The sequence below is a fragment of the Ovis aries genome, chromosome 13, assembly GCF_016772045.2.
Source record: "Ovis aries strain OAR_USU_Benz2616 breed Rambouillet chromosome 13, ARS-UI_Ramb_v3.0, whole genome shotgun sequence".
Classification (NCBI taxonomy): domain Eukaryota; kingdom Metazoa; phylum Chordata; class Mammalia; order Artiodactyla; family Bovidae; genus Ovis; species Ovis aries.
This window is the reverse complement of record NC_056066.1, coordinates 66,015,281-66,035,569: the sequence shown is the minus strand read 5'-3', so window position 1 is coordinate 66,035,569 and position 20,289 is coordinate 66,015,281. Positions and strand designations below refer to the sequence as shown.

The 20,289-nt window shown below is 35.2% G+C and overlaps 1 protein-coding gene across 2 annotated transcripts in view; it reads left to right on the top strand.

The window, feature by feature from the left end:
• RBL1 (RB transcriptional corepressor like 1) overlaps positions 1 to 20,289 on the top strand; it is a 61,232-nt gene that overhangs the window by 24,165 nt on the left and 16,778 nt on the right. The window contains exons 12-17 of one of the 2 annotated variants that reach the window (XR_009596103.1): positions 3,506 to 3,643; positions 5,396 to 5,560; positions 7,416 to 7,548; positions 12,013 to 12,279; positions 13,345 to 13,556; positions 17,435 to 20,038. Coding sequence is in view for 1 of the 2 variants with exons in the window: in XM_027977173.3 (XP_027832974.1) it covers positions 3,506 to 3,643; positions 5,396 to 5,560; positions 7,416 to 7,548; positions 12,013 to 12,279; positions 13,345 to 13,556; positions 17,435 to 17,611 (1,092 nt within the window). In the remaining variant the exon portion in view is untranslated. The remainder of the gene's footprint in view (positions 1 to 3,505; positions 3,644 to 5,395; positions 5,561 to 7,415; positions 7,549 to 12,012; positions 12,280 to 13,344; positions 13,557 to 17,434; positions 20,039 to 20,289) is intronic. The other variant, XM_027977173.3, reaches the window with a different exon arrangement.

Below are 20,289 nucleotides of genomic sequence, written 5' to 3'. Positions count from 1 at the left end.
TCTTCTGTGTTGGTTCCCCATTTTTACTGGATTCCATGTTTTTATTTTTCACGATTTACTGATATTTGATGGTGCATAGGCTCCCATAACCTCCTAAGAAAGAAATAAATTTTCAGCTTTTTATTTTGAAATAATTATAAATTCACAGAAAGTTGCAAAAGTAGTACAAAGGATCTCATGTATTCATTTGTCCCCAGTGGTTACATTTTATATAGTATGATATCAAGACCAGGAAATTGACACTGGAACAATGTATGTTGCTCCCTTTACCACTGTATCACATGTGTAGATGAGATAACCACCACCGAAATAAAGATACAAAATTGTTCTGTCATCATAAAGATCTCCCTCATGTTGCCCCTTTTTAAGTGACACTCGCTCGCTTTAGCCACTAATTTGTTTTCCGTATCTATACTTTTGTAATACTCTGTGAGTTCATTTTGTTTATATTTGTTGAGGTTTATTTTATGATGCAGGAATAGTTTATCTTGGTGAATGTTCTGGGCTCTTAAACAGAATGTGTGCTGTATTTGGGTGAAGTGTTCTATAAATGTCAGTTCTGTCTTTTTGGTTAATGGTATTGTTAAATTCTTCTATATCCTTGCTAATTCTTGGTCTAGTTCTGTCAGTTAGTGAGAGAAGATAAGGGTATTGAAGTTTCCAAATGAAACTAAATTTATCTATTTCTCCTTCCAGTTCTGTTAGATTTTTTTTAATTCATATATTTTGAATCTCTGCTGTTTGATGCGTAGACATTGAGGTTACTGTCTTCTTGGTGAATTAATCATTTTATTATGACAGAATATCCCTCTCTGAGTCTGGTAATTGTCTTTGTTCTGAAAGCATCTGGCTGATATAGCCACTCCTGCTTTGTTTTGGTTAATGTTTGTATGATGCAAGCATATGTAGTTTTATTGTGCTTCACTTTTTTTGTGCTTCACAGACAGTGAGTTTTTAATAAAAGTTTGCAACAACACTGTGTCAAGCTTGTTGGTGCTCTTTTTCTAATAGCATTTTCTCACTTCATTTCTCTGTGTCACATTTTGCTAATTCTTCAATTCAGTTCAGTTCAGTCGCTCAGTTGTGTCCGACTCTGCAACCCCATGAATCGCAGCACACCAGGCCTCCCTGTCCATCACCATCTCCCGGAGTTCACTCAGACTCAGGTCCATCGAGTCAGTGATGCCATCCAGCCATCTCATCCTCTGTCATCCCCTTCTCCTCCTGCCCCCAATCCCTCCCAGCATCAGAGTCTTACAGTATTGCAAACTTTTTCATTATTATTGTATTTATTATAGTGATCTGTGATTAGTGATCTTTGATGTTTTATTGCAAGAAGATTATAATTCATTGAAGCCTCAGGTGATAACATTTTTTAGTAATAAGTATTAAAAAAATTTTTTAGACATGATGCTGTTGTACACTTAATAGACTATAGTATAGTGTAAACATAGCTTTTATATGCATTGGGAAACCAAATAATTTATGCGACTCACGTTACTGTGGTATTTGCTTCATTGCATATTTATTGCAGTGGTCTAGAACCTGGTATGCCTATATATCTTTTTCTACTCTTTTACTTTCATTCTACCTGTATCATCCTTTGAAATTAGTTTCTTGTAGGCAGTGTATAGTTGAGTCACGTTGTTCTGTATACTATACAGGCTCTTTCTTTTAATAGATATTAGCTTACATTTAATTGTTACTATGTTAAGGGCATAAGTCTACTATTTTATTTTTTGTTTTCTGTTTTTTTTTTTTGTTTTTTTTCTTTTTCTTACCATCCCATGGATTACTTTGAGCATTTTTAGAGTGTATACCTTTGTATTAAATTTTTCGTGGTTACTCTAGGTATTACACTATACATACATAATTTCACAATCCACTGTTATAAACATTTTATTGGCTTAAGTGTGGAAACCTTACCTTGCTTTAAATTTCTTTTTTAAAACTGCATGAATGTTTTATTTTAAACTCATACTTGATTAATAGTTGTCTGTATATAGGATTCTAGATTGACAATCATTTTCTTTTCTGATTTTGAAGGCATTGCTCCATTATCTTCTAGATCCCAGGATTGCTAATTAGAAGTCCAGGGGCATTTTAATTCTTTGTATTAGTACGTGACCTGTTTTTACTTTCTGGAATCTCAGTATGGGAGCCTTTCCTTGAATGTTGGATTATTCCTCAAATGTTAGATTATACCCTTGTCTTTCAATTGGAGGCATTCTTCAAATGTCTGCTTTTTGAATGAGTCACTAAAAATGAGACATTAATAAACCCTTAGGTTGATAAAACAGTTTGGGTCAAAACTCTGTGTGCAAGAGTGAGAATAAAAGTCCAGAAGCCTCGAGTGATCATGTAATATAGGGACCCTCAACTGTTGGTGTCTTTAAAACTTATCTGGAGTATTTTGACTTGTCTAGAGAAGTATCTGCTAATCTCTTGCCTGGCTATTGGTGTTATGGAGCAGAGCACAGAAGGGAAAGTTGGTCTCAAATTCAGTCTGCAGGCTTTCACCTAAAACCACAGTCTATTCTATACCTGCTGTTCTGAGCTTTGATTCTCTCTAGTTCAGTTTTTGTAGAGACTAATTCTCTAGACTAGAGGCCTATCATCTGATTCCTTAGAGTGGATGTTGTATGGGAACCTGAAGAGTTCTGTTAATACTATAAACTTGCAGATCACCCATCCATGTCAGCCATTGCCTAATAACCTCTACTTTCTATTCTGCCTTTGCCTTCAGTTGCTGTGTTTTTCTCAGGTTGTATGGAGCAAATTCACTTAAGTGTCTCTAGTCAGGCCCTTATGTTTGACCATCCTGCTTTCTGCTGGGTAATTTGTCATTCTTTCATCCATCTTCAGTTTACATATACAGTTTGTGGTTATAGGTAACTCCTTGTTTTATCCTAGGTATTTTCTATTTCTTATTCTCTTTATTGATTTGGAGTGGTATTTTTAAGAAGAATGACAAAAATACTATTTATAAAACTGAAAACTTAGGTTAAATTTTAAACTCAGTGGTAAAACAGGACTTTATCTTCTTAGTAAAATGTTTCTTTCTCTGAACTTCTAAAAAGTCTTAGCTGTGATATACTATACCTTTGATTTTAATGTTTGATTAATAAATACTGCCCTCATGTCAAGAAAACAGGTGACACAAAACTCATTTAAATAAAGGAGCCAATTCTCACGCTTGTCTCTTCGTGGGAATATTAATTATTATTTGCTCCAATTTCAAAGTAGATTGTTGTTTATGCCTCATTTACATTTAACATCTACCACTGACCAAGATTATATCTTACAAGAAAACTGTTTATCAGTTTAAGAACTTGAAGTTTTATCTGCATTAATCGAGTATAATGTAATATGCTCTTAGATAAGTAATAATATGATTTATAACTTTTCTAAGTTATTTTTTCTTTTTTCTGTAGTCCCCTTTATATAATGGCAGAGGCTAAAATCCTGAGAAATTTATTAAATTGTGGTCTTTCTCTTCCCCAAGGTTCTTTTAGAGCAAGATATATTTCATCACTCCTTGATGGCCTGTTGTTTGGAAATTGTGCTCTTTGCCTACAGCTCACCTCGTACTTTTCCCTGGATTATTGAGGTTCTTAATCTGCGACCATTTTATTTTTATAAGGTGAGATGAGAACAAAGTTTTGTTAATGCTTTGCCTCACATAAACATTCTGTTTGTATCAGTGATGAAGAAGTGAACTGTAGTGATGTCTGGATAATATTTCCAGAAGTATTCTGAAAACATACTGCTTTTGGGGTGGAATCAAGGACAAAGAGGAGAGGGAGAGAGACTAACAATAAACTAAGCCAATCTCACAGCTTCAAACATCACTGAATTGCAAGTATGGCCAGGAACTAAGTACTTAATTTTGAGTTTTCTGTATTATGAATGAAAAATCATAATCCTGTTAAATAGAGGAGAGGCATGATGAAGAAGAGAAACTTTCTCCTAGAAGAAAGAAAAATCTAAAATTAATCACACTCCTTCCCCAAATTTGAGCTAATTCATTGTGGATAAATCTTACTTCCCCTTTTTTTCTGCTGAAACCTTTTTCTTCTAAACCACAGAGGGCACAAGCTACAGTAACACTTAGTATTACCTGATTTCTGAATTTAAGATTGATGCTATTATTATACTTGTTGGCATGGTTTAGTTAATATTTTGTCACCTGTGTTACTTTCAAACTACTGATTATGGAGAAGTTAGTTTGGGACTTCCCTGAGGGTCTGGTCCAGTGGTTAAGACTGTGCTTCTACTGCAGGGGGCATGGGTTTTACCCCTGGTCGAGGAACTAAGATCCTGCATGCTGTGTGGGGTAGATGGATAGATACAGATAGATAAGCAAGCAAGCCTAATGTTGTAGAAATGCAGGTCACTGGAAAGCTTACCCATTTGAATTGTTGACTATGTGGAATTTAACTTCTTTTTACTTTTCTGGGGAAAATTGCTTTTCTATATTTAATGTTTATGTGAGTATTTCAGATTTTCCATTAGGAAATATATGTAGTTTTATTTGAGGAAAAAGTTTAGTTTTTGCCCTCACCTAATAGAAATTCATTTTTATTTGTAATACCCTTTTTTTAATTCTAGAAGTTAAATACATTTGTTTTTTAATCATAAATAATACTCCCTGAAGAAAAATGAAAAGTATATACAATTGTAAATATTAAAATCATACATTATAATCCTAATATAAATGATAATCACTGTTAATATTTTTGTATGTATGCTTACAGAGTTTGCTCTAGATGTTTATTCTTATTGAAAGTGAAAGTTAGTTGCTCAGTCATGTCCAACTCTTTGCGACCCCATGGACTATAGCCGCCAGGCTCCTCTGTCCATGGAATTCTCAGGCAAGAATACTGGAGTGGGTTGCCATTTCCTTCTCCCGAGAATCTTCCCGACCCAGGGATCGAACCCGGGTCTCCCACATTGCAGGTGGATTCTTTATCATGTAAGCCACCAGGGAAGCATCCTTATTAAAATGTAACTATAGTGTATATAGGCAAAGTTCCTTTTGTATATGTTATTCATTTTCTTCTTCTGAGCTGTTGGGAAGAACAGTCTGAGAAAGGAAATTGAATTCAAAATAGCACTGGCCTGGAAACCCAAGACCTGACTTCTACTGTTGGACTTTTGACCAGTTTTACCTATCATTGCTTCAGTTTTCCATATACAGAATAAAACGTGAAAACCAGAAATGTATGTGAAAGTATTTTGAAGAGCTTTAAAACTTCTTTATAAATTAAAATATATTAATAAGCCACAGAATTATGGTTCAAAATGTTCTTGGTTCTATGTCATTAATAAGACCAGAGCTAGCCATACATGTAAGCCTGAGACTATATTACTTTTTCTGTTTTCTCTTCCCCAGGTTATTGAAGTGGTAATCCGCTCAGAGGAGGGACTTTCCAGAGACATGGTGAAACACCTGAACAGCATCGAAGAACAGATTTTGGAGAGTTTAGCATGGAGTCATGATTCTGCGCTGTGGGAGGCTCTCCAGGCTTCTGCAAACAGAGTTCCTACCTGTGAAGAAGTGAGTTAGGGCAAAGCTAATAATCCCATCATTTTATGAAATCTCTTCATTGAGACAGGATCCCATACTGTATAGTTCACCTAAAAGTATATAATTCAGTGTTTTTTAGTATATTCATAGATATGTGCAGTCATCACCACAATCAACTTTGAAACATACCACCTCAACAAGAAAAGCTTTATCACTCCCTGCTACTGCACCCACCCCACCCACCCATCCCTGTCATCTTCCTAACCCTAGGTAACCAGTAATCTATCTTCTGTCTCTATTGATTTCCCTGTTCAGGACGTTTCATGCAAATCATATAATATGTGGTCCTTTGTAACTGGCTTCTTTTATTAATATAGTGATTTTCAAGGTTCGTCCATGTTGTTATATGTATCAGCACTTCATTCCTTTTTATGGCTTAATAATATTCCATTGCATGAAAATATGTGTATATATACACACACACACACACCCCACTTTGTTTATTCGTTTATCAGTGGATGAATTGGTGGTGTTTTCACGTTTTGACTATGGATAATGCTGCTGTGAACATACATGGACAAGTATTTGTATGGACATACATTTTCATTTTTCTTGAATATATGGCTAGGAGTAGAATGGCTGGAACTGTCAGACTGTTTTCCAAAGTGGCTGCACCATTTAACATTCCCACCATCAGTGTATAAAGATTCCAGTATCTCCACATCCTCTCCAGTGCTTATTATCTGTCTTCTTGATTTCTAGCGATCTTAGTAGGCATGAATTATTACCTCATTGTGGTTTTATTTGCATTCCCTGATGGCTAATGATGTTCAACATTGATTCAAGTGCTTATCGGCCATTTGTATATCGTCTTTGGAGAAATATATGTTCAGATCCTTTGCCCATTGTTTATTTGGGTTGTCTTTTTAATATTGAGTTAGATATACTCCTTTATCCAGTATATGATTGGTAAAACCTTTCTGTGGGTTGTCTTTTTACTTTCCTGATGATGTCCTTTAAAAAACAAAAGATTTTAATTTTAATGATGTCCAATTTATCTGTTCTTACTTTTGGTATCAGAACTAAGAAGTCATTAATCTCATCAGTTAAAATTTTTCAAATAAAGAATTTCATAAAGAATTAAACATTTTTCATTAGTAGTATTTAGAATAAAAAGGTCAAAAGCTTCTGCCTAATACACTCAAATTGCACATTTAACAGTTTAGTATCATGAGAAATTGAGTTTTCTCCCTTCATCTCTGTTATTTTTTGACTCCTGTCTACATCCTTCTTTGCTTTTTTCTGTCTACTTTTACTTCAATCAACCATCTTGAATTTTTCTCTAATCTCAAACTACTGAAAGAACTATTTAAGACTAGGAAGAACTGAAAAGAAAATGATTTCTTAAATACTCTCTTCCATGCTTCTGTTGTCTTTATAGCAGACTGTGGTTAATTGGACAGTCTTCAGTATTCATCAATTTTTCCATTATAGGATCCATTGGGAAATGAAAAAAACTATGACCTTGAAGGAAAAGGATCTGAGTTGAAGCCATTTCTCTAATACCTAGCAGTAGTTTGTCCTTAGGCAAATTTCACATTTTGAGCCTCAATTTTTTCAGTCCCTAAGTGAAGAACAGTAGTGCCCATCTCATAGGTTTACTTCCAGTGGTCAGTAATCTTAAATAGATATAAAGTTAAGTAAGATGAACTCTTTACATAACTTAATATTAACTATTGAGCACTTTATACAAGTTGGTATATTTTGTGTTGAGAGAAAGAAAGGGAAAACAATAAAAAAGTTAAGACTTTTTCTTACCTTTTCTGTTATGTTTTGATCAGTGGGTTTATCTGTATGTAAAGCAGAGGGGTTTTGTTTTCTCCAGGTTATATTCCCAAACAATTTTGAAACAGGAAGTGGAGGAAATGTACAGGGGCATCTTCCCATGATGCCAATGTCTCCTCTGATGCATCCAAGGGTCAAAGAAGTTCGGACTGACAGTGGGAGTCTTCGAAAGGGTAGGTTAACCATTGGTAAACAAAGGAAAAATAACAAAGACTTTTTTTGTTAGAGAAAATTTCAAGTTTTGCCCTAATATGTTATTAATAAACCAATTTTTTAAATCAAGATTTGAAAGGAATAATGTTTATGCCAATACCCTTTGTAGCTAATTATATACTTTTTTATATTAAAGTAATAAGGTTTCCACTCTGATTCTGAATATAATTTTTTTTAATTGCAGTATCAATTATTGTAAAAATCGTATTTTGGCCTTTTTATAAATACACGCAACTTTTCCTCAATGCTAATGGAAAACTACTTAAACTAAGTACTCACCTTTGTAATTGTGACAGAAGTTATATTCTTTCTCTATGTGTGACTTTATAGAAAAATAAACGTCTAAAACAGAACAAAGAACTCGTTGGGATACTTAAGTTCATTTAATGAATTACTTATCTGTACTCTTAAAATAGTTCTTTTGAGCCTTACTATAGGAAAATTTTAGTGCATTCTTCTTTATTTTCTCTTGTGATGTACCAAACTGATGTGTTTATCTTCTGGACTATATAACTCTTTAATTTTTAAAAATCAGTTGAACTCTTCTGACCACAGAATATCCCTGAAGAAACTTCAGATGAATAAACATTCAGGTTACTTAGTAAGGTAGCTCAAGAACCATTTTTGAACTATAATTCTGTGTGTGTGTGTATATTGCTTCGCATGTAGTGTAAGTTCACAAAAATACGCAAGCTGTACATACAAAACAATCTTCATTAAACTATAGGAATAATCAGGACTGTTTTATGACCTTTAAAAAATTGCCGAAACTAAAAACTTCCTTACTGTCAATTATTACTATTTATTAAAGAAATGAAAAAAATACTTAATATATGGTTGGTTTAGTTGCTAAGTCGTGTCTGACTCTTGCGACCCCATGGACTGTAGCATGCCAGGCTCCATGGGATTCTTCAGGCAAGAATATTGGAGTGGGTTGCCATTTCCTTCTTCAGCTTAATATATACTATGATTAAAAACTTTGAAAACATTGAGAATGGAAGTGTTTTGTTTTTTAGAAACTTAATAAAGAATCATTTAAATGATGCTTGCCACTTTCTTCTTATATAACTTGCGATAGTTAGCTTCTTTCCTGTGCCTTGGTGAATTTTCATGTTCCTTTCATATTAAAGGAACAGCTTTCAACACTTGTATCCTTTGCTTTTTCAGTGTTGCGAGATTTTTTTCCGAGTTCCTTTAAAGTGAAGTTTTTTGCCATTGTAACTTCCTGTTGGATGTCTTCATGCTGTTCATCATAACAACTTTGCATTTATATTAATAAGTCTCATCTTCACACAGTTCTTCTGGCTGTATATCTAATCTCTTGAACAGCAGCAGTGTCAACATTCTTGAAGTGAAGTGAAGTGAAGTCGTTCAGTCGTGTCCGACTCTTTGTGACCCCATGGACCCCATGGAAGCCCTATCAGGCTTCTCTGTCCATGGGATTTTCCAGGCAAGAGTACCGGAGTGGGTTGCCATTTCCTTCTCCAGAGGATCTTCCCGACCCGGGGATCGAACCCGCGTCTCCCACATTGTAGGCAGCTGCTTTACCCTTTGAGCCACTATTCTATAATTTCATGGACAATTTTAATTTCACTTTCAGCATTATTACTCTTCATTTCTTTGTTGCACTTTTTTTTTTTTGACAATTCCCTCTTTCATTTATTTTTGTAAATTGTGGATTTATCACTGGGAAACAAGGAGGCAACGTAACTATATGCTTTGTGGCCTCCATGAGTTGAACAGCAGATTTGCCCTGACCAATCACTGACAGACTTTGAAAGAAGTGACAGGATTGGTCACCAGTCATGATGCACATCTATTATTTATATAATGATTTGTGGGAAAAGTTTGTAGTTTATGCAATTACGGTTACTATACCATGGCATCAGAAATTTGAAATTTGAACCTTTTTGTTAAGACTTTTGTTAATTTAACTATGTTGTAACTGAAATTCATGCATACTTTAACTGTACAAAGCATGAAGTTTGTGTGTAGCATGTGTGTATGTATTTGACTATAATTTATATATTTATGTTATATGTGTGTGTGTTACCTGGAGAATTCCATGGACACATGGACAGAGGAGCCTGGCAGGCTATAGTCCATCGGGTTGCAAAGACTTAGACATGACTGAATGACTAACACTGTGTGTTTGCAGCCTAGCTAGAGATCTCAGAACTAAGATCATGAAGAATGGTCACTAAAATGATTCTCTCTCACTGGTGGGATTTTAAATGTTAACTTTTTCATTATAGTTTTTGGTGTTGTTTGAATTTTTCAGTGAGCTTTTAAAACCTGAAGTATAATTCACATACCATAAAATTCACCCTTTTAAAGTATGCAATTCAGTGGTTTTTAGTAAATTCACAAGACTATACAACCATAGTTGTATATATGCCATTGTATACATGCCATCTAATTACAGAACGTTTTTATCACTCCTAAAAGAATTCCTGTATCCAGTAGTAATCACACTTTATTTGCCCCTCTACCAAGACCCTGCAACTACTAATCTATGACTCTATGGATTTGCCTGTTCTAGACATTTCATATAAATGGAACTATATAATATGTGACCTTTGTGACTGGTTCTTTTTCAGGCATGTTTTCAGGTATATATATGTTGTACCATGTGTCAGCACTTCATTACTATTTATGGCTAAATAATACTTGGGTCCAACTCTTTGTGACCCTGTGGACTGTAGCTCTCCAGACTCCTCTGTCCATGGGATTATCCAGGCAAGAATACTGGAGTGGTTGCCATTTCCTCCTACAGGGGATATTCCTGACCCAGGAATCAAACCAGCCTCTCTTATGTCTCCTTCATTGGCAGGCGGATTCTTTCAATACTGAGCCACCTAGGAAGCCCTGAGCAAAGGTTTTTGAGCTTAATATGCATTACCTGAGAGGCAGGGTTCCCAGAGATGGGCCATTATGGATAATTTAAGCTTATAGGCAACATCTCTTTAGTGACTAACCTATAATAAAGGTTCTTCCCTATTATATGGCAGTAGGATTTTGCAGTGAAGTGAGATTAAGTTCAACTCCTAGTACAAAAGAGAAAGTAGGAATTTAGCTGATGGGCGTTTGTGTTATTTCTACCTGTTGGCTTTTATGAATATCACTGATGTGAGCATTCAGGTAATATATTATTTTTATAATTAGAAGAAAATTATTTTCTTGTAGGGGTTCATGCAAGAGAATCAAATAATAGAAAATCCTTAGAAAACAATAATATTGAGCCTTGACTCTAGTGGGGAAAAGACAGTTTATTAATTTGTATAGTTACTAAATTTTTATTGAATGTCTACTGAAGCTTTTCCAGTACTGTGCTAGGCAAAGAATCATTTCAAGGGGTTTGCAGCTAACTTGGTGGTTATAACATGCATTTTCCCCCTTGAAATGTCAGCTCTGAACATTCCTAGTTAGCTTCAAGGACTACATTGGTTTTCTTAGAAATAAGACATAAAGGTAGACTTCTGTTAAGGAGTAATGGGCTACAATAGAACTTCCCACTTGTTTGCTAAGGCTGCAAGTCAGAGCTGCTTTCATAACCCCCAGAATTAAGAAGAGATTTTTATTAAACCATAACTATTTCCCCAGTTACCTCAGAAATACAGAGTTGTCAAATTATTGCCAGAGGTAATTTTTATACCTTATAAACATGTTTTGAAAATAGATGACATGTCTGTTACACGCTAATGCCTCAAATTAAGCGTCATAACACTTCTATTCATCTTCTAGTGGGTTTGTAAAAGATGGTTCTGTGTCTGCTAAATCAGAAAGCCAAAGCTATTGCCTTAAACTGTTTGACGTGTAGATGTGTGGGAAGAGAGAAAATTGTGAACCAAATCACTGATTTTTCCTTTTTATCGGGAGGAGACAGAAGTTAGTTGGACTACTTTTCTAATTTAACAGTCACTGCATTCTACCTCTCAGCTTCTACTTTCCCCATAATATTTTGGTTCTTTAACGTAGGCAGAGGTTCAAGAAACCAGGAAGGTTAGCTATTGTAATTTTATTTTAAGATTTATTTCATTCTTCTCTCTCCCACTAGATTCGATATTGCATGAGGACAAAGGCTGTTATTTTAGCATAGTAACTCAGTATCTAGGGCTTTCCTGTTGGCTCTGTTAAAGAATCCACCTGCAGTGCAGGAGACACAGAAAATGCAGGTTCAGTCCCTGGGTCGGGAAGATCCTTGGAGGAGGGCATGGCAGTCCACTCCAGAAATCTTGCCAGGAAAATCCCATGGATAGCGGAGCCTGGCAGACTACAGCCCATAGGGTTGCAAAGAGTCAGACACGACTGAAGCGATTGAGCACACAGTGTAACACAACTCAGCATCTGTTGAACGAGTGAGTAAACCTGATTGTGTCTGTTTGAAATACAAGTCAGACTGTTAAAATTTTTCTCTTTATTAGATATGCAACCATTGTCTCCGATTTCTGTCCATGAACGCTACAGTTCTCCTACTGCTGGGAGTGCTAAGAGAAGACTTTTTGGGGAAGACCCCCCAAAGGAAATGCTTATGGACAGGATCATAACAGAAGGAACAAAATTGAAAATTGCTCCTTCTTCAAGCATCACTGCTGAAAATATATCAATTTCACCCGGGCACAGTCTTCTAACAATGGCCACAGCCATAGTAACAGGGACAACAGGACATAAAGTTACAGTCCCATTGCATGGTAATATTTTGATGCATTTATTTTTTTTTGAAATGAATAAAAATTTAAGAAATGTCTTATTGAATTATATCACATGGTCTTATTACTCCTGTATTTTCTCCCGGACCTGTACTCTTTTTCCTCTAGGAGTAGTTTTAGGTTCATGGCAAAATTGAGTCTTTCTTGCCATCAGTATCCTGCACCAGACTAGCTCATGTATTACAACTGATGAACCTTCATTGTCACATCATTATCACTTTAAGTCCATAGTTTACATTAGTGTTCACTCTCGGTGTTGTACATTCTATGAATTTTGCAAATGTCTAATGACACATATCTACCATTATACTGTTATACAGAATAGTAACACTGCCCTAAAGCTCCTCAGCACTCCCCCTTTAGTTTTGTTTTGAATGTATAGAGGCTTTCCTCATTTTATTGCACTTTGCTTTATTGAACTTTACAGATAACTTTTTTTTCTACAAATTGGATTTGTGGCAACCTTGTGTTGCTGGGTGATGATTAGTATCTTCTTAGCAACAAAGTATTTTTTAACTGAGGTACATACACTTTTTTGAACATAATGCCCATAACACACCCCATAGACTGCAGTATAGCAAAAGCATAATTTTTATATGCCTTGGAAACCAAAAAATTCATGTGAATCATTTTATTATGATATTCACTTTATTGTGGTTCTCTGGAACCAAACTCTTAATATCTCTGAGGTATACCTGCACAGTTTTTTGAATTTTCATATTTTATGGATTTACTACTCTGTTAGGAGTTAGTTTCTTACCTGAGTTTTACAAATGAGTGCGTTGAGCAAGAATTTTGTTTAATGGTTAAAAACATCTCCCTTAGACCACCAAAGAGAACAGTATTATTGTTTCAGAGCAGAAATAGAAAACAAAAATATTATAACCTAGAATTACTATTTTTGTGGCTTTCTTCTTCTACCATTACTATGCACAGATAGATAGTAAACAAGAAGAGGGAGGGAGGGAGGAATGAGCGAAGAAAGAAGTATTGATAACTTTTCTGGGACACATTTCTAAAACTAAGAACTCTTGCTTGTACATTCAGGTATTGCAAATGATGCTGGAGAGATCACACTGATACCAATTTCCATGAATACAACTCAGGAGTCCAAAGTTGAGAGTCCTGTATCACTTACAGCTCAGTCATTAATTGGTGCTTCTCCAAAGCAGACCCATTTGACCAAAGCACAAGAGGTACATCCAGTTGGAATAAGCAAACCAAAGAGAACTGGGTCCTTAGCACTGTTTTATAGAAAGGTATGTATTTTTATAGCATCTAAAAAGATCTCCTTTAATCAGTGCAATAAAGATTGAGTAACAGAGGACAGCTTTGGCCTTTTTTTTGTATGTGGTAAAATATACATAAAATTTACTATTTTAACCATTTTTAAGTGTACAGCTAAGTATCATTAGTACATTCACGTTGTTGTGCAGTTTCCACTACTGTCCATCTCCGGAGCTTTTTCATCTTCCTAAACTGTAATTCTGTACCCATTAACAGTAACTCATTTCTCCCCTCAACCCCCAGTCATCATTCTAATTTCTGTCTCTGTGACTTTAGCTACTCTAGGTACCTCATAAAAGTGAAATTATACACTTTTTGTCCTTTTATGATGGGCTTATTTTACTTAGCATAATGTTGTCACAGTTTATCCACATTTTTGCATGTGTCAGAATTTCCTTCCTTTTTAAGGCTAACATTCCATGGTATGAATATACCATATTTTGTCTATCAGTTCATCTGTAGATGGACATTTGAGTTATTTCTGTACCTGCCTGCCAGTCCAGGAAACAGAAGAGACATAGGTTCGATCCCTGAGTCGGGAAGATCGCTTGGAGGAGGGCTTGGCAACCCATTCCAGTATTCTTGCCTGGAGAATCCCATGGACAGAGGAGCCTGGTGGGCTACAGTCCATAGGGAGGCACATAGTCAGACAAGACTGAAGCGACTTGGCACATGCATGTACCTTATGGTTATTTTGAGTGAGTAATGCTGTTATACTGGTGTGCAGATATCTAAGTTTCTGCTTTCAGTTCTTTTGGGTATATACAGAAGTGGGATAGTAATTCTAAATTTAATTTTTTTAAGAAACTGCTATACTATTTCCCATGGTGGCTGCTGCTGCTGCTGCTAAGTTGCTTCCTGCCAGGCTCCTCTGTCCATGGAATTCTTCAGGCCAAAATACTGACGTGGATAGCTGTTCCCTTCTTCAAGGGATCTTCCTAACCCAGGGATCAAACCCAGGTCTCCCCACATTGCAGGCGGATTCTTTATCATCTGAGCCACTTTAGATTGAGTTTATTGTGGCACAAGTACATCTTAGATCTTATGTATAAGTTTAAATTACTAAAGATTTATTATTAAGATTTTTGGGATACTGTGGGGAGTCTACACAATTTTTATCATAAATCTCATTTGTTACCTATAAGATTTGACTAGTCATTATAATCCCTAAATTGTTTTGGTATTAATGCAGAGATTTAATATAGAAATAATTTCTATCCTGCCTTGCTTTTATAAGCACCTTCAAGCTTCTAATAAGACAGACATGTTAATCAGATATTTGTAGCCAAACATGCTGCTGCTCTAAAATAAATCCCAGAATTGGGAGATAATCTCTCCAGTCCACTCTATAACTAGTGGTTATCTAGCCCATTCTTAAAAATTGTAAATGAAAAAAAAGGCACTGTTTTTTTTTTGTTTCTAGCATTGTGATTAGGATTTAAGGCTTAAAATTTTTGAGAAATTAATTTCTTTTTCAGATTATCTTTTGATGCAAATTTAAGTTTATTTCCTCTGTCTAGTCTTTCTTAGAATATTTCTTGAGACACGTGTTCTTTTTTCCACCTCCCACTACCTTTTCTACTCTTTCTCACCATCCCCACTCCTGCCCATGTCATGTGCCTAACGCCTGTTTTTAAAGGAGAGTTCCAAATGTAGTATTTTCCCCATTCATTTCCTATTTTTAATTTTCAAAATAACAAATTGCTGCCTTTGATAGTCTAAGATTGACAGAAATAGGCTTTATTTATAAATTTTTAGTTCTGAACTTATTTCAGAATCTAGCCTGTCCATTTCCTTTCATTTAATTTTAGCTTACTTAGAAACTGCTGCTAAGTAGCTTCAGTCTTATCCGACTCTGTGCGACCCCATAGACGGCAGCCCACCAGGCTCCCCTGCCCCTGGGATTCTCCAGGCAAGAACACTGGAGTGGGCTGCCATTTCCTTCTCCAATGCATGAAAGAGAACAGTGAAAGTAAAGTCACTCAGTCGCGTCCTACTCCTAGCGACCCCGTGGACTGCAGCCTATCAGGCTCCTCTGTCCATGGGATTTTCCAGGCAAGAACACTGGAGTGGGGTGCCATTGCCTTCTACTTAGAAGCTAAAAAAAATTTTATTCTAAAAGGGAATTGAGATGTTTGTATCTAATAATGAGTTCAGAATAACCATTTCTTGAGTAAATTGCAGCTGTTATCCATGCTGAACTCAGTGTGATACTGGGTGTCCTATGCCTGAATAGAATTTACTGTGAATTTTTTGTTAGAATTAGTAGCCTTTCAGAGGATGTATATCAGATTAGCTTCAGAGAAGTCACTGGATTAGCTTTGTAAAAGATACTTAACAAGTAGTAGTACCTAATCCTTCTAGCTCGGGCTATATCTGTTATCTTCTCCTATCATGAATGTAAAGTTCTAGCATGTTTCCCACTGCTCTGACCCCAGTGGTTCCTATTTATTTCTTGACCAACTAGACCAGAAACAAAGGGATGGAATGCAGAAAATGAGTTTGTTATAAAATGAATCACTGGTGGCTTTGGAGTCAACTTTATCTCTCTGTCAGATTAGTGTATTGGATAGTTAAAATTAATTTTAAAGCTCTAATTTGTAAATTTTTTTCCCTCTCAAAAGATATTTTGATGTAAAGAATGCCTTACTGTTTTATTTTTTCTCCTGAATGTTTAGATTTAAAGCCTTAGTTCACACAGAATAGTCTAGTTTAGGAATATCACAGTAAGGTTACCAATTCTTAAAATAACAAAACAGAATGCTTTTTGGATGATCAGAAATCATTTTAGAATCTTTCAGGACCTTTGGGTCATTTTCATTAGTATCAGTTCATATAAAGACTGTATATAAAAGATTAAACTGAACTGAATTTACATTGAACTGAATTTACTCTGATATGTTTAAAAACAACTTGACAGAGACAAATACTACACGATCTCATTTATATGTGGAATCTAAAAAACAAGCTCATAAATACAAGGAACAGGTTAGTCGTTGCTAGGGGCGAGGGAGTGGGTGAAATGGATGGATGAAGGGAGTCAAAAGGTACAAATTGGAAGATATAAAATAAGTAAATCATGGGGCTATAATGTATAGCATGGTAACTGTAGTTAATAACACCATATTGCATATTGAAAGTTGCTAATGGGATCTTTAAAGTTTTTATCACAAGAAAAGAAATTATAACTATGTGGTGATGGATGTTGACTTATTGTGGTGATCTTTTCACAGTATGTGTGAATAGTGAATCATGTTGTACACCTGAAACTAATAATGTTTTATGTCAGTTATACCTCAGTAAACATCAACAGTAAAATCCGGTGTCTCATTTACTTAACATTCCTTTCATGTGCTCATAAAAACAATGTTTAGAATATAGGGGAATTTTTAAAATGATTTTGCTCTGACTCATTTTTGAAGTCAAACATTTTAGTGTATTATTGACATTTTAGGCTTTCTAGCCATTTTACCTGAACCAAAAAAAAGAGAGAGACTTCTGATTTCTTAAAAAGTTATGTATTTATAGTGGTCATAATGCTCATAAATCAAGCCATTTAGTTTTAGTATTTATCGCTTTACATAGTTCACAGGATAGATAGAATAGCACAAAGCATCTTTTTCCCAAAAATTGTTTATGGTAGTTTTACAAAGATAATTTTGTTTTAATATATTTTCTTTAGCCACAGCAGTGAACTGATACTGTAAAATAGGTATTTTATGTAATTTAATGCATCAGCAGCCTTAGGTGTGTATTAATTTTGACCTAAAAGCCCATCTTCATGGTAGGACATAAATTTGAGAAATTATTTACTTGTTTTTTTGCATCAATGTGCTATCTTTCATCTTAGGTCTATCATTTGGCAAGTGTACGCTTACGTGATTTATGTTTAAAACTGGATGTTTCAAATGAGTTAAGAAGGAAGATATGGACATGTTTTGAATTCACTTTAGTTCACTGCCCTGATCTGATGAAAGACAGACATTTGGATCAGCTCCTCCTTTGTGCCTTTTACATCATGGCGAAGGTAAGGTATAAGTTGGGGGAGGCTCCTTGCTGTAGTTACCTGTATTTGAAGCATGAGGTGAAAATCTGTTGCACTCATTAGTTTACCTTAAGTGCTATAAGCCAACTGTGCACCTTCATTAATTAGGTAGTAAATTCCAGCTAATGCAATTACAGGCCATTTGTAGTAAGTGGTTCACCACACTATTAATAGAGAACCATTTCCATCTCCACCCCTGTAACACCTCTAATCTTATACTTTAAAGTAATCATTCTAGATCATTACATTTTAAGTGAGTAACAGAGACCCAGAGCTGAAAGTAACTTGGCTAAAATTATACAATTAGTGACAGCCTGTGGTCTCCTGATTGATAATTTGATGTAAAATAGCTTCAATACTGTATTCCTTTTTAGTGATTTATTCCATTACCTCAAAAGAGCATTTTACTTTCTAGTTGCTACAACATGTTTTAAGTCATAAAATGGCATATCTTACTTGGTTTTAAAAATTCTAATGTGTCTGAAACATTCATCTGTAACTTTGGTCTTGATCATATTGGCCACAGATCCTAGCAGATAAGCATGTTACAACCTAATTTTTCAGCTTCTTGAGGCAAAGGACATGTTTTCGAACTCATTTGTGACTTCCTTTTCACATTGCCTCTTTAAAATCTCTATACAAAATATATATTAATAAATATTGTTAATTAACCTTTTTTAAAGTTATTGCTATTTTTAAATTATTTCCTTTAAGGATACCAGAACTCTAAAAACCAGCCATGGGTTTATAATTTAGAGAGTTAATTTCCTTCTATGGTTAAAATTTTTATGCATTTATTCCGAAACCACTAAATAAATATAGCACAAAAGACCACAGTTATTCCCCTTTTATAGTCACATGCTACATTGGCATCCATACCAATAATCCTTTACATTTGTATTACTCTTTCCACTTTTAAAACCACACCTATATGCATATTTCATTTATTTTACCATTCTAAGAATCTCCAGGGAATTCCCCAGGAGTCCAGTGGTTGGAACTCTATGCTTTCACTGCTGAGGGCATGGGTTTAATCCCTGGTGGGAACTGAGATCCTGTAAGATATACAGCAAGGCCGAAAAAAAGGAAAGAATCTCCAAAGTCCGAACACTAACAAAAACCCAAAGTTGTCCCAGAACTGATAATACCGCTGGGTTTCCCAGCAGAAGCAAACTGCTTTGAGGCATGAAACATTCAACCCTTAAGCCATTCAGTATTCACATAAGTAAAACCCTTACTAAAGTAGAACTAAAAAATCAAAAATTATAAAACATTCAAGGAAATGAACCAATATGAGTATGTCAACAGATAAAATTTAGAGCAGGTTAGATATTGAAAATTTTAGGTAATGAAATTATTGACTTCAAAGTAGGCAGTTAATATGTTTAAAAGGATTCAGTGTATAAAATAAAATTCATCTTATGAATAAAGACCAAGTTACTTTAAAAAGGACCCAAAATTTTAAAAAAAAATTTTAAATAAATAAAAAGGACCCAAAAGATGTCAAAAAGAACTGAAGGAAACTTGGAATGGAAACCCAGTGAAACTTGGATGGAAACAAAATTCCAACCCAAAAAGACTCAGTAGATTAGAATAGAGATCTGTGGAAATGAAAAAGCAATGTATCACACAGAGATAGAAAATACAAAAAAATCCAGAGACAGAGTTGCAAAACATTTTTTTCTTGTTCCCTTTTTTTGTTCTCTTGTGATTTGATGACTAACTTTAGTGTTGTGTTTCATTTCCTTTTTCTTTTTGTTTATCTATTGTAGATTTTTACTTTGTGGTTACCGTGAGGATTTGCTATAGCAATCTATGTAGAAACAAGATTGTTTTAAGTTGCTGATCTTTTCAAGTGCATTTCCAATATCCTGCATTCGTATTCTCTCCTCATAATTGCTGGTTTTGATATCATATTTGTGTATGGATGATTTCCTACCTTTCCTGTGTGTTTGCCTTTATGAGTGAGCTTTTCCATTTGTAATTTTCTTGTTTCTAGTTGTGGCCTTTTCTACTTAGAGAAGTTCCTTTAGCATTTGTTGCAAAGCTGGTCTGGTGGTGCTGAGTTCTCTTAGCTTTTGCTTGTCCATAAAACTTTTGATTTCTCTGTCAAATCTGAATGAGAGTCTTACTGGGTAGAGTATTCTTGATTGTAGGTTCTTGCCTTTCATCAGTTTAAATGTATCATGCCACTTCCTTCTGGCCTGTAGAGTTTCTGCTAAGAAATCAGCTGATAAACTCATACTTCCCTTGTATGTTGTCATTTTTCTCCTGTTGCTTTTAATATTTTTTTCTTGGTCTTATTCTTGTCAATTTGATTACTGTGTGTGTCTCGGCATGTTCCTTCTTGGATTTATCCTGCCTGGCACTCTGCAATTCCTGGACTTGAGTGAATGTTTCCTTTCCCATGTTAGGAAAGTTTTTCAGCTATTATCTATCTCTTCGAACTTTTTTTCAGATCCTTCCTCTCTCTCTTCTCCTTCTGAGACCACCCTTATAATGTGGAATGCTGATGTGTTTAATGTCCCAGATGTCTCTTAGACTGTCTTCATTTCTTTTCTCTCTTTTTAAATTCTCTTCCACAGCAGTGATTCCCACTGTTTTGTCTTCAGGTCACTTATCTGCCCTTCTGCCTCAGTGTTCTGCTAGTGTATTTTTCA